Source organism: Cylas formicarius, unplaced genomic scaffold, assembly GCF_029955315.1.
Source record: "Cylas formicarius isolate icCylForm1 unplaced genomic scaffold, icCylForm1.1 PGA_scaffold_7__23_contigs__length_41026272, whole genome shotgun sequence".
In the NCBI taxonomy this organism is placed as follows: domain Eukaryota; kingdom Metazoa; phylum Arthropoda; class Insecta; order Coleoptera; family Brentidae; genus Cylas; species Cylas formicarius.
In genome coordinates, this window is record NW_026844352.1 from 27,431,850 (window position 1) to 27,446,771 (window position 14,922).

The 14,922-nt window shown below is 31.9% G+C and overlaps 1 protein-coding gene across 8 annotated transcripts in view; it reads left to right on the forward strand.

Moving 5' to 3' along the window:
• Positions 1-14,922, forward strand: part of LOC132705744 (liprin-beta-1-like) — a 39,614-nt gene that overhangs the window by 6,682 nt on the left and 18,010 nt on the right. Inside the window, exons 3-4 of one of the 8 annotated variants that reach the window (XM_060676605.1) lie at positions 426-673; positions 7,749-7,775. In XM_060676605.1, the coding sequence (XP_060532588.1) occupies positions 426-673; positions 7,749-7,775 (275 nt within the window). Of the gene's footprint in view, positions 1-425; positions 674-7,748; positions 7,776-10,943; positions 11,164-12,724; positions 13,091-14,922 lie in introns of those variants that run through there. The other 7 variants (XM_060676601.1, XM_060676600.1, XM_060676599.1 and 4 more) reach the window with 7 other exon arrangements.

Consider the following 14,922-nt stretch of genomic DNA (forward strand, 5'->3'; position numbering starts at 1 on the left):
TAATCTAGATTCTAATTATACTACACACTTATACACGGAAAAACACATTTTTGACTACAATTTTGATATTTTACATACAGCCACAAAAAGTAGAAAATTAAATTTATTGGAAGCCATGGAGATTAACAAAATGAGACATTCAAATGTATTGCTTAACGATAAATTAGATTTAAATACCTCTTCTTTATTGAACTTAAATTCTCACAAACACATTAATTAAGGTTTTATGGTCATTTTTTGGTATATATAGTAGCAGGTAGTTTGTAAATATTAAATATTACATTTGATTAAGACGCGGTGTTATCGAAACAATTGTCATGTCATAATATATAATTTCTTGAAAATTTGAACTTTTATTTCTTATTTATGTTGAAAATTACTGTACTACTTAGCGTGTCATTTCGTTTTAAAGCAAATTTTTTTAGCTACTAGCACCGTCGTTGGTTATTTTTCACCCCGCGAACGAAATCAACTTATAGAATGGACCGAACCAACTGCTACCCAATTACTTAGCACTTACAGTAATGCAACACCAATTTCGTCCACCGGCTTTCTCACAGCCAACTCGATATCGGCGGAACCACTTCGAGACGAAAGACTTTCGTTGTGGATGGCCAAAAAGCTTAGCAGAGAGAAACTGGAAATTAGCGTTCCATTAAGGGCATCATCTACGGTTAGTGATTATTAGTGTTCAACAATGCTTTGCACCACCAGCTCATCTAGTCTAATCTAGGATTGCGATAATTGGCCCTGTAACTAAAGCGTATACAGCGTACATAATCGCTTTTCGTTTTAATGCAATTAGCTTTTAATGAACCCATAATTAGAAATTAGATATTAAATCAGAGAAGTTCTTGTAAGTCAACGATGAAGCTAACCGAAATCTAAAAAATTTTTGAAGATAACAAGACAAACGATTTTTCAAACTAACTTACACAGGCTACTGTAATACTTTTTATAAAACTTCTGGATTGTTGGCTTTCTCACAACTTGACTGAAACTGAAGAAGCCAACACGATGGTTGGCGAAACGTCAGCAAGTTCGACTCAGCAAAAACGGACGCAGGAGGAACCTAGAAGTTTTGTAAAAAGTAGGACAAACGATGTTTTTTTTTTACAAATTATTTATTATTTGTCGACCAATGACCAATGTGAATTTTACATCGCCATTTTGTAGCTATAGCCACCAAATTTGTATACAGCTTGCGGGGTGTTTCCTAAAGTAAGTCATATTTTGAAAATGTGGGGAGCTCGCTTTATATATGAATTAGATATATAAGTTATTATTAAGGAGCGGAAAAAATGCAATCGAAAAACCCCAATATATGCGTATTCAAATGAATAAAATTTTCACAAGTGAAACTAACAAAAAATGCAAATACGTATTTTTGTTACATGAAAAATTATGAGCATCAATATTATTTTAAATAAAGCCAGAACTCTTTCTTTATAACGGGTTTATTCTTCAGAAATCCTATAATATTTTACCTATACCACAGACCTATTTGAATAAATATAATAGAAACAAAAAAAATCGTAATAAACGTTTTTATTCATAGATAAACACATTGATACTTGCATAGCAAATTGCAAAACCTGACATATAAATCACGAAAATTTTACAGTGACAAAATATTATTTGCGATTATAAAAAAAATTGCAATACCTATAATTAAGTATTGAACAATACTATTGATACATTCACATAATAGCAGCTTCGCTGAACAGAAGTTATCAAACAGTATTTTAGTTTTGGAATTAAGTGTGTTTCTAATTTTTACATATTCAATTTGCCTATAAAAAAAATTTATAACCACAACCCCAACAGTATCAGAAACTTTTTTGAAATCTAACTCAAATTGAGCTATAGAGCCACTGAATCTGTCAAAGAAATAGAGGTAACCTCCGATTTGATGAGTGCTACAGGTACAAAAGAATAATTTGTTTTTATAAATATTAAATTTACTTCCACTGCTGGGTTAGAAAAAAAAAAATTAGCATTTATGATGAGGCGTTTAGACCTTCGATAAACTTTTTTAACTAATTCAAAGTTCTCGGCATAAAATATAGCAGTGGCTAACCAAGTTCCCAAGTGGTCATTGAGTATTTATTTGGACAATTTTCCTTATGTAAAATTGAACACGTGAAGATACTTTTAGAAATACTTTATTTAATTATTTATATCATTTACCAATGCAAACTGGTCTCTTATACATTCTGCCGCCCTATTTATATAGGTTAGAATAAAATATTTTTAAATTTTGTGCTGCCTTAACCTTAACTAGAGGGCAGCATCTGATGAAAGAAGTATGAATTTTTCTGTCGGAACACTATGCAAAAAAAAGTTTGAACCAATCGGTTACACTTAAATTGTTTTTTCCAATTGTTTGTATGCAATTAAATGGGATCTACCATAATCATTGGTTTACCCTAAGACCTTCCGCATGAGTCAGTTATTTCGTCAACCACAAGATAAAAATAATTTTCGCCTAATTTTTTTCTAATGTAATTTACAGTTTTCTTGTAAATGACAATCATTACGTATAGTTGACTCGTTCGGTATATGAAATTTATAACATTGTGTAAAAACGATCTTAAATTTTTAACTGGTACGTTGACTCCTTACATAAGTTCTCATTAAATGGGACTTGTTCGCTTTTTTTTATATTTTTCTTCAAGACAGTGTTGTGTTGTTTGCTAGGAGGAGGCAAAACGCAATCATTAATTTGGGTTTACATTCGTTAGAAAAACGAATTTTAAAAAATATATGCTACTTCCAGCAAATAAAATATTTAAGTAAGATTTTAAATACATTAAAATTGTTAAAAACACTTGCTAGCCATAATTTGCTTAAATACACAATTTATAAAAACTGTATTTTCCTTATACCAAAGAACATAATGTCTCATTCTTTTTTTTTCACTCTAAAATAATTGAATAGAAAAATTTTATAAACAGTTTACAATTGTTATTATTAACTACCAATAATTTGCTTGAATACGTAATTTATAAAAGCCAAAATTTATCATCATACCAAAAAACATATATCTTTATTTTTTTGCAATATGCTGAAAAAAAAGTGAACATATGCTTTCTACTTACAATTTTCGAACAAGCTGTAGAAAACAAATTGTTGCTATCTCAAGTGAACTCCCTATAACCATTTATCCACTACATATGGAAGTTAGTTTTCGGAATTTTAACAAACACTGGACTGATAGACACAGGCTCTTCACACTTATTTACTTTACAAAATAAGCCGCACAAGAAATTTTCAAGTAAAAGATATCAAAGATACTAAAAATTGCCACCCCGTTGAACTGTCGAATTCTTTTTGCAATATTATTTCATTAATTTAATAAAAAACCTTTTGCTTTTACTAGGAATGCCCTATAGTGTGGGTTTATCCTGCGTACTTCTATTGTAATGTAATAAACTTATAAACAGGTGCCTTACCGGAATGGACCGGATAGGGCCTTTATTTGGCAATGAAATACAAATAAATTTAATTAAATTAGAACCAAAAATGTTCAGATTTTCACAGTTTTTAATGGTTTATGACAGCTGTTTCGGCAACACCGTGCCTTTATCAAATACAAAATATATATTCCTACATATATAAGCAGGTAGTAATAGAGTTATAAATTTAAATTTAACAACAGAGTCGCATTTAAATCGAATTGGTCATTAAGTAATAGATTCGAATGTCTCATTTTTTTAATTTCTATTGCTTCCAACAAATTTAGTTTTTTGCTTTTTGATTGATTATGTAAAACATCAAAATTATCATCAAAGTTGTGCATTCCTGAATTTAAATGAATGGCATAGTTAGATTCCGAACTTATATTTTTATACGCTCTTTTATGTTCGTTAATGCATTTCTTAAATGTTCTACCTGTACCTGTTTATCCGATATAAATTTTGGAACATGATCCACATTTCAACTCCGGATTTTTGAGTTTTCCGTAATTTAGTTTTATTGTTTTTTAAAAAATGTCCTATGGTGTTTTCACTTTTAAAAGCAATATTAAGACCAAATTTAGATAGATGTTTCGAAATTTTCTTGCTAGGTTCTCCTATGTATTTTATTGTTTTTTTAAAATACATGGGTTCGGTGTTTAATATGGAGTAGATAGATAGACCTATCAAAGATAGGTCGTAATCATTGTTAAAAGCTATTTGTTTTATAATATTTAATGCTTTTTCAAAATTTTTTGTGGATAAAAGTATAAAAGGCAGCCATTTTGTGTGTAAGGGTGATTTGAGTTATTATGTATTATTGTGTCCGTGTGTGACGGTTTATGATAAACGAAAAAATCTATTTTGTTCCATAGTTTAGTTATAGTAAGGTCCAAAAAGTTTTGAGACTTATCTAGTTCCGTCTCTATGGTAAATTTTATATGGTTATGTATGAGTTAATATGATACAAAAACAACTTCCGTTGTCTTTCCATTCCAGTGAAACAAGCAAAAACATCATACGTATCTATACCGCCAGAGAAATCCTTTAATCAGAAGATGTTTATGTATGATATTTTCAAAATTGTCCAATAAAATTTTCTGCAAGTAGTGGACTATGTGGATTTCTCATAATGAATCCTTTTTTAGCAATATAAAATTGATCATTCAATTCGAAATAAGTATTGTTTTATGATAGGGTTGACTTGTCTCTGAGTGAGAATATTGTCTATTATGTTTATTAGGTCAATTGGTGGAATGCTGGGAAATATAATTGAACTGAGGGAGCTTTTACTTGATGAAAATCTATTTAACAAAATAAATAAGAACTAAAAGTTCAGATTTTCACGAAATTATATATTTTTACATGATAATTGTTTCGACAACACTTCACAACTTTGTCAAATGTGATAAGGACACGGTGTTGTTGAAAAAAATTTCATGTAAAAATATATAATTTCGTGAAAATCTGAACTTTTAGTTCTTATTTATTTTGCTGGGAAATAGGTTTTGGACGTCAAATGAAACTAGAATCACCTTAGGATGAATTTTAATGTCTTTACCTTTGTTAAGTAGTTCGAAAAAATTTTTGATAACATATCTGGGTTGAAAGGCAGTATGGAATGGTAAAATTTTTATTAAACTTGTTGAGAATTTAACTAATGGTGCTGTTACAAAAGAAACTACAGGCCTTGTTGACATATCCTGTTTGTGTAATTTAATTAAAGAATATTGCTTTGGAGGTCGAGGATTCATGATTATTAATTGGCATTTCTTATGTTCGATATTATAATCAATAATAACGAAAGCGCTCCGCAGCTTTTATACGGAATTCAATTGTCTAACCAAAACTAACCAATGACGATAAAATGGAACAGTAGATATGATTCTAGAAACTTTCACAGGCTACTGTAATACTTTTTATAAAACTTCTGAATTCCTCCTGCGTCGGTTCAGAGCTTGACTGAAAATGGCTCGTATTTTACTCTGTACCTGTACACTTCATTGAACAATTAAAAAGCATTACATTAGATACACAGGATATTCTGGTTACTCCACCATTATTTCAAATACATTAAAATCCGAGATTCTGGAACCAAACCATCTCATCTTAATTTAAAAATTCTTATCTGGAACATATTATAACGGTCAAATTTTTGAACAAACATCGGGAACAGCTATGGGGTTTCCACTATCACCAGTCATCGCGAATATACTTATGGGAACCTTTGAGCTCTTGACACCTTCCTTCTAAAACCAAACTTATGGTACCGCCACGTCGATGATACTTTGGTTATTTGGCCTCATGGTGAAGAATCCCTAGTAGATTTTCTTAGACATTTAAACTATACACCCTAACATACGTTTTGACATTGAATTAGAAACTAGATTAGATATTTTTATCAATAGAAAATCAGAAGTAACATTGGGCCATTGTGTTTAAAGAAAACATACGATACCTTAATGCATTGTAATGCGGCCCAAAAATCATCGGTTATTACCTGTTTACATCAAAAGTTCTGAAGAAATGTAATGTCAATACCAGATTTACCACTTGTCCTAAAATCTCCTCAACATCTTCGATCCTTCAAAGACAAAATTCCATTTAAGATGCCAGGAGTTTACAGCATTTCATACATATGAGGCAAAGAATACATTGCAGAGACCGTACGAAATATCAACTAAGCTCAAAGGATATAAAAGAGCCTTAAGACAACTAAAATCATCAATAATTCTTCCATGTAATTAATTCTTGTAGAGAAGGAAAAATCCGAGAGTCTATAGAAATCTATAAGCAACCTAACCACCACCACCAATATGGGAATCAGTCATCCGAGACAAACAATATAACAGGAGGTACAGAGTAAAATGCGAGCCAGTTTCAGTCAAGCTCTGAAGAAGCCAACAGAACGTTAGCAAGTTCGTTTCAACAAAAACCGACGCAGCAGTGAGTAATCCACAAGTTTTATAAAATGGATAATTCTGTTACCTCCGAGGATTGATACAAAGTAAAAGTTGATGGTATTTGCTTCTTTATATCAACACAAAAAGAAGCGTCTTGCAGTACGACTCGTTTGGTTAGTTTTGGTTCGAGTTGTAGAAAATTTTTAGTTAATCATAATACAATAATTACTAGTGATATGCAATCATCAAACAATATTTGACAAGCTTTGTGTTCAGTGTTACGCATATTAATTACATTATAATACTTGTGCAACATCCTTTATCTACTAACGATACACGATTAACATCTCAATTTTTTTCTATGGTACCAACAGAGATTAAAACATGAAACTAGCGTTAAAATAGCAGATTTTTTGTCATCCTTATACCCTATTTATGAGCAACCTTTCAAATATTTTTAAGCATTAAATAAAAAACCCTCAACACTGCTTAAATTCTGCCTATTAAAGTTTTAAAAGCAGTTATAAATTATTTTACTCCTTACTCTAAAATATCCAATTATGCACTGATTAGGCGTGTGGAAATTTCATTTTAAGACCCCCTTTGCGCCCTTTTATTCACTGGTTTTCGTATTTTTTAGATCGCAATTTGCCTTCTACCACTTGGGGAAGTGTGGAACTATCATTTTTTTAAATAATTATAATGTAACATTTATTTTGTCTGTTACGCTCACAAATTTATGCAATTCGTATTATATTTTTATTGTTTATATGACGATTCTGTACATAAAGTACCTTAATAGACTCACTGAGCAAGCATTGTAAAGTAACATGTTCAGGTGACGTTGAAAATGAGGACAAACTCTATTATTTGTTTTAGAGAAGTCTTTAAGTACGTTGCCATAGAGGATTTGTGGGGGGAGGCTTCATGAACGCCAGGTTTCGTTTTATGCGACCTCCGTTTAAAGCTATAATTAAAAAGAATAGTTTACAACTTTAAACCTAATTTATTAGGATTAATTCTCCCAGCAATATAGCCTTGCGCGATATTTCGAACTTACAACGCGATACGGTGCAAACGCTGACACAATGATTAATAATTTAATTTTTGCACTCGAGAAGTTTCTAACCGCGCAAACGTTTTTCAAATTAACGAACCTATGCCGAGGCCGTCCTCGCTTAAACGGACTCCGAATTCGTGGAATGAAAAGCTGCAGAGTTACCCTTGCGACTAATTAGATATATGAACTCCGTTCACGTTTTTCATTTGGGCGCCGTAATTAAATTCCTCCACGCGGATTATTCCTTTCAATGTTATTTTATTTTATTGAATTCGTCGTTTTTACCCATCGATTTTACATATGCTGAAATCAAATTTTTGCTTTCAGGTGAGTGCATACGGGCGAGTTTGGCCGGTAAGTTTTTGAATTGTTACCATTAGTACCATATAGCCATATATATGTGTGTTACGATATGACGCAGATTATAGAAAATGATACTGAAATAAGCGTAAAAAAAGTAAGAGCTTTACGAGGTACATTAAATTACAGTCGCACGTGTCACATTAATAACCGTTAATAGACTTATTCAGAGGGATTTAATTTAAACCGCCAATTGGCAAATGGCATGTTGAGTTCATATCCTCGGGCTTATTGCTTCCTGCTTTGAGTTCCCGCAAACTGTAATATTATGCCCGGTGGCTGCAATCGCCGTCCAGTCTGCGGACATAAAAACGGCAGTGCCTTATTACTTATTACTTCTAAATTTTTCCAAGAATGCGTTCTTTGACAGGGTTTGTTGGTATGTAAATAGAGCCCAAATTTTGTTTGTAGCATTGTTCTTTTTGAAAGGCTCTTGTCGAACTAAAACAATGAATTTTAAAAAATATGTTAATTTTATGTAATTCAACACTTTAAATGTTGTGGTAATGTTTTTGCAATTTAGTTTTAAGTATAACATTAAAAGTCACAGAAACCGTTATATTACGATAGAGTTTCAAATTTAAGGATCAAAATACTGGAAATATTGCACGAAGAAAAAAAAAACTGAAAAATCATTTCAGATTCAGATTCAGATAGATCTTTTTTAGTGTCACGTTGTAACTGTACAAATTTCAGCGCAAGGTTTCATTTCAACGAAAATACTTTTTTTTATGTACCACAAGAAAATACAAAATTGATTATGGTTTCATCAAAATGAAACATTGTACTGAAAATTTGGTAGCCTCTTGTAAGCCTCTGTTTTTCAAGTGCATATTATTTATCTCTTAATTAAGAAATAAAAGATCCAAACTAGCATTTCTGGAAATCGCCTTACATTAATATTTACGTATTGATGTTAAGTTAGGTTAAGTTTTATTGAAATATGCACCACGTGCACCACATGCAGTAAATTATAACTAACTTTTGTGTCTTTAATGTAGTCTGTATGCGGACGTGTCAAGTAGCCCCGCGAGAAATATTGTATTATCCTGCGAGCACAGCGGGGGTGGGCTTATAAGTTCCGGGATTGACATTGATTATTTTTTTTCTCTTGGATTTTTCTACATTGTAATTTAGTTATATACACCGAAACGTAGAACTCCTTCCGTTTATAGAGTGCAAGGATTCTCAAGTGAGACAGTTTTCCTTTTCAACTTTTGTTCAGATGTTGCTCATTTGCAAAATATTATGTACAATATTGCCAGGGTGCTCTTTTGATATTTTTATAATCTCCTTTATCATAGACACATTTAATTTGCTATCTTCCAACTCTATTTTATATGTCAGATCCGGGATTTATCAGCTCTCTTATTATGCCAGTTTTTTTGTATTATATTGGTGATGTGAACATATTTTTTTTGTTTTTTTTTTGTTCGCAAACCACTAAAACAATGTGTATTCTGTTTTTGCAACGTTGCAACATTAATATTTTTGTATTTTTAATTGTTTGTAATTTAACAAATTTCATCATCATGTGTTGGATATTGTGTTAAATATTTTCAGCAAGACGGTGAAAAGTTGTTTTGAATCATACAAATATATATATATATATATATATATATATATATATATATATATATATATATATATATATATATATATATATATATATATATATATATATATATATATATATATATATATATATATATATATATATATATATATATATATATATATATATATATATATATATATATATATATATATATATATATATATATATATATATATATATATATATATATATATATATATATATATATATATATATATATATAACCAAAGAAATCGGATTGCTTAACTCAGCATGTTGAATTGTATAAAGTACCTACCGACACATAATTTTATTATTAGGAACAAATTTTACATCTAACAGTAGAACGAAACGTAATCCAAATTAGAACAAAGTTAAAAGTACCTGCCGACATAATTTTATTATTAGAAACAAGTTTTGCATCCATCCGTAGAACCGTAGAACCAAATGAGAACAAATGTAAGACCAAAGCCTGAACGCATTGCCCTAAAAACTCTAAAATCTAATCCCGATATCCTGATCCTATAAGCAGATAAATGAAATGCCATGGTGATCATGAACACAAATGAATATCAGGAAAATATTCAAGATATTCTCATAGATGGATCATGGATGGACGCAACCTTAAATCTGTGAAAAAGTGTGTCACCCCTCATGACTCTAAAATTCCTCCTCTCTACTCACAAACCTCTCTAAGAGTCACAAACCAGGATTACCCCTTCGATCTATTGTCACCACCATGTCTCTTCTCTCTAATAATTTCCACATTAAAGATAATAAGCGTTTTATTACAAAATACACTTCGCCACAACTTTCCAATAGCAATGGGTCCGAAAGCAATCCCACACTTGCCATTGTTTGTTCTTCTTTGCATTCAAAACATCATTGACCATATATCAAAAGTTATTAGGAAATATAAACCAGATTTACCACTTGTCCAAAAATCTCTCAACATCTGCGAGCCGTCAAAGACAAAATTCCATTTGAGATGCCATGCGGCATATGCGGCAAGTTCGACTCAACAACAGGAATCCAGAAGTTTTGTAAATAGTAAATCTAAGACGCGTTTCTTTCGTTGGCTCTGGTTAGTGGTACTCAGTTTTGGTACACTGCCTTACCAAGGATAGAGCAACGCGGGTGTGATGGTACAGTTTCCTGCAGTTCAATGTTACTTAGAGCCAACTGTGATCCATCCATTATAGTTAAAATAGGTTCGTTAAATTATTGCTTAGAAATTCTTCCTATCCGGTGGCAGCAGATAACTTGTCGAACTATATCGTATTTTTGATGGAATATTTAATGATCGGTTTTTATTTGTGTTGAAAATAGGAAATTATTAAATCAAGCAAAACTAAATCCAAAAAGTAAAGCTCCTAACGGAGATATTTTGGTGCGCCCGCGCAGTCAACATCTTTGTGTTTGAGTTCAGTGGATCGCCGATAGCGAGTGTTAAATTAAGGCAATAAATGAGGTTTATTTTAAGCCAGTCAAGCCCATACTGTCGCCAAAGCTGACGATGACCTTTTTAACTATGTAACTTCGTGAAATTTTCTTTAGTCTTGATATTCTACCCGCCGTCGCCGTCGCAGTCTGCGTATATAATCTCGACTTAATAATGACATTGCCGATCAAAAATTCGCCCTATGGTATTTCGGAGTAGTACGTTTTTGGTGACATATTTTGGACGGTGTTTTGTGCGTCGAGCGTCAGTACTAGTTTACTGATTTCGTATAAAAGTGTGATAGAAGCAAGGATGATGTTTTTCAACGGTTTTAAATGAAAAAGGCAATCACGGTTATGCGACCAACATAAAATCGCGTTCTAACATAAAATGAATATGTTTGCCACATTTACAAAATCATTTACATTAAGTATTGCTTTAATAAGAAACACTATTGACATGCAGAGAAAATTCCCTTGCTTGTTAATTAATACAATTTTGGATTGATTTAGAGCTCCATTCCATGGAGAGCGAAAATTTTCCGACAAATTAAAACACAGTTTTCCACTTTCCGTATCCCTCTTCTGTCACGGGTTGATACAGTGATTTAGTAAATCTAAATTACTTCTATCCGTGCAGTACTATATTCATTCAAAATAATTTCTGACATCTCCTTTTGCGTCAGTAACACACATTAAAAATTAATTTGTCGTCACTACGGAGTGATAAAAACAAGAGACAAATCGCAGCTTTGGTAAAATGGGTAAAACATGACAATTGAGCTTTTTCAGAATAGCTGTGGAGGCTTACTTTTAAAATATACTTATTCTGTTAAAAATAAGTTGATACCAAATATCTGTTGAAAAATAATGCTTTAATTGCAATCATTTATCTTAATGTTTCACTTTAGTTAGTTAAATGTTTTGAAGAAGTTGGAACTGCACTATTTGGCATTTTTTTTATCCTTAAAAAACCAGATTTACATCTTAGAACGAAACAAAAACCATCTAAATACTTTTTTTATCCAATAGTACCAATAATATGTCATTAACACCAAGTAAATATATTCACGTTAAGTAAAACTTACACTACGCCTACTTAACTCTAAAAAAGAACAGGCATTTTTGACACACGACGTTGTGGCACTTTGTAGACGCTATGACAGAACAAAGTTCTGTGTTAGGCTCGCTCGATGTGGAATCACCCCCATTGTAAAACCCATTCTATGGCAGAGAAGCGATGTCCAGATAAATCGATAATCATTCCATAATTTCTATGATGGCGTTAAATCGCTGTTTGTGTTGGCTATCGTTTTTGACATTTTATGAATAACTCGCAATCCTTAATCTGATGCATTTAAATCGAAACTGGATATTCTAAAATTATATTTGGTTCACTAAAGCGAAAAAAAATTACCGTTCCGACTTTTGTTTTAGGCGCCTCAAAATACAGAAGTTTAAAAAGAAAAAAATATTTTGAATTTTTCATAATCCAAAAGTACTTCGAAGGAAAACAGACATCGATGGTGATGGTTAACTCGAAATTGTGAGGCCACTGAAAATTTGTCAGTTATTTTTTGGTTACTGCCATTGACAAAGAATTGTCTGACATTGCGGTAATATTATTTTTAGCCCATTCATAAAGGCCAAGCGTCTCCCGCCGATATGCCTAATAGAATATAAAGAAAAAACTGTTAATACGTACGCCGTGTTAATATCGTATTATATACATACGTTGAAAACGTTTTTCCAGCACATTAAACTTATTTAAATTAGCCTGGATGTTAATTTAGAATGAGCCGGTCGGAACGCTCGGTATTCATAAACATTCAGACGAGACGAGAGCTAAAGGCGTTGTTGCTTTTGATATATCATCGTCGCGACAGTCTTCGGGTGTGTGTGTGTGCTGTCCATTTGTCGATCTTTCGTTGCTGTTCGAGATGATTTTCAATCTCGACGACTTGTAGTAGTGCAGCAGTACGTAAGCAATAACGTATATGCAAATGCCGGAGTGTGTTTTGCCCAGATAAAACGGCTCGCAGTGATATCGCCAAAGTACATTACTTACGTTTTGTTGGTTGATTATTGGCGCTCCCGTTCTGTTTGTTTATTTTGGTGTATAGTGGAATGGATGATAAATTAATAACCGAAATATGATCGCGGTATGTTAGGCAGTCTGGTTATAAAGAAGGTATGACGCCGGAGATATAATGATTGTGTTGACAAGCACTAAGCGGTATGCAAAACGATTTTCCACTACGGGTAGGTGAAGGTAACATCCTTGCGATATCAGTTTTACATTATATGGGGCAATTATGTGCATGGCACATCCATGCTTTGGTAAGATTTTTTGGTATGTTCTGGCACAGATTTTCTTGTTTTTTTTCCTTGTCAAAAAAAGACAAAAGGTTTTTCTTTTGAATTGTTCACAACACCTCTATTTTCGCAATTGTTTTAAACAACTTACGTCATACCAATTTGTTGCGGAATGTTTTTCGTGATTTATAAACCTTGACGAGATGATTTCAGTACTGGATCTGTGGACAGTAAATTACCACTTCTAACAGAAATAGCTTGTAATTACCTCAATAATTACCACTAAATACCACTAACGTTACCACTAATCCATTAACATAGATCCACACTAAATTAGCACTTATATCAGAAATTAGACCTAATTCAACAATTATCACTAACCAATAGAGCTCAAATTATTTCCGGAAAGTATTCATGAGTGAGAAATAAATTCCGGATTTAATTTGACCTCGTATGGTATTCGGTTAGAAAATTCCACGCCTGTAATATTTAATCAATAAAAAAATTTAGTGGATTGCATCGGATTTTTTTTTATAGAAACGTGTTGCTATGCAAATCTGTTACCACAATCAATTTTGACTGGTTAAAAACTAAAATAGTATATTATGTAACAAGTGCGGTAAACGGCATTTGACTCACGAGTTTATTTGACACGAGCGAGTTTTTAATAAACGAGTGAGTTAAAAAGTTTACCGAACGTGTTGCATACTATACTTTTCTACGATCGTTAGTTTTTGGGTATATTTTCGCAAAAAAACACAAATACATTCACTGACAGGACCGTCAGAATTGACAAACGCCAAAATTCAAAGCGTGGGAAATATGTCCGAAAACATTCGATTGCTCCCAAATCCGTGCGGTAAAATCTCGGAAATCTCCGAAGTGGCTCGGATCCGTGGGAAACGAAACTGTTAAAATGACGTTTCCCGCACTCTAGATCGGTGTGTAATTAGGTATTTTACAGACGGGAGTAGAAAAAACTAATTTTCGTACCGAATATCACACGAGGTCAAATTAATTCCTGAAAGAATTTCACACAGCTTTGTATAGTAACAAATTTTTCTATAAAAATTTCTAGTATAATTCATTCGTTGTCATAGTTATCTGTCAAAAAATACATTTCGATTATTTAAAAATTACTAAAATTATCACGAATTCAATCACTTTTCAGTTTTAACGATATAGTCAAAAAGATAAACAAATGTTATAGGGATATAAGTAAGAATTCAACTTCAACAGCCAGTCTCTCTGCCAAAATGTAATTTGTAATGAAAAAAAAAGTCATAAAATAAAATTCTCTCAAAACTTTTTTGTTTCTGTTTATATTTAATAAATTCAATCGTTTTAAATGAAAACGGCTCATCTTCTAACTAATTAAGACGTCCATAAAACATATGCTCTTTATTTACTTTAGTCACGTCACTTTTTTTGTTGGTTGATAATAACATGTTTGACTACTTACAATATATATTTGCTTAATTTGCTAATGGATAAATCAATATATCATTCCTCATTTTATAGTACACCATATTTTTCTATTTTTGCATACCATAATTCCTGAGATCGTCTTATTACCACAAAATTGCAGTAAATTACCTAATATTACTACTATACTGCTATTAATTAGGCGTAATTATCACTCATTTTCCCTAAAACTTTTTTAATAATATGGCTTAGTCAAAACAAAAAATTGAACGGAACTTTTGACTTTGGTCAGAATATAGAAATAATATTGTCTAGTAGACAAACGAATCTAGCATTTGAAAAGGAAATCAATAATTTTACTGG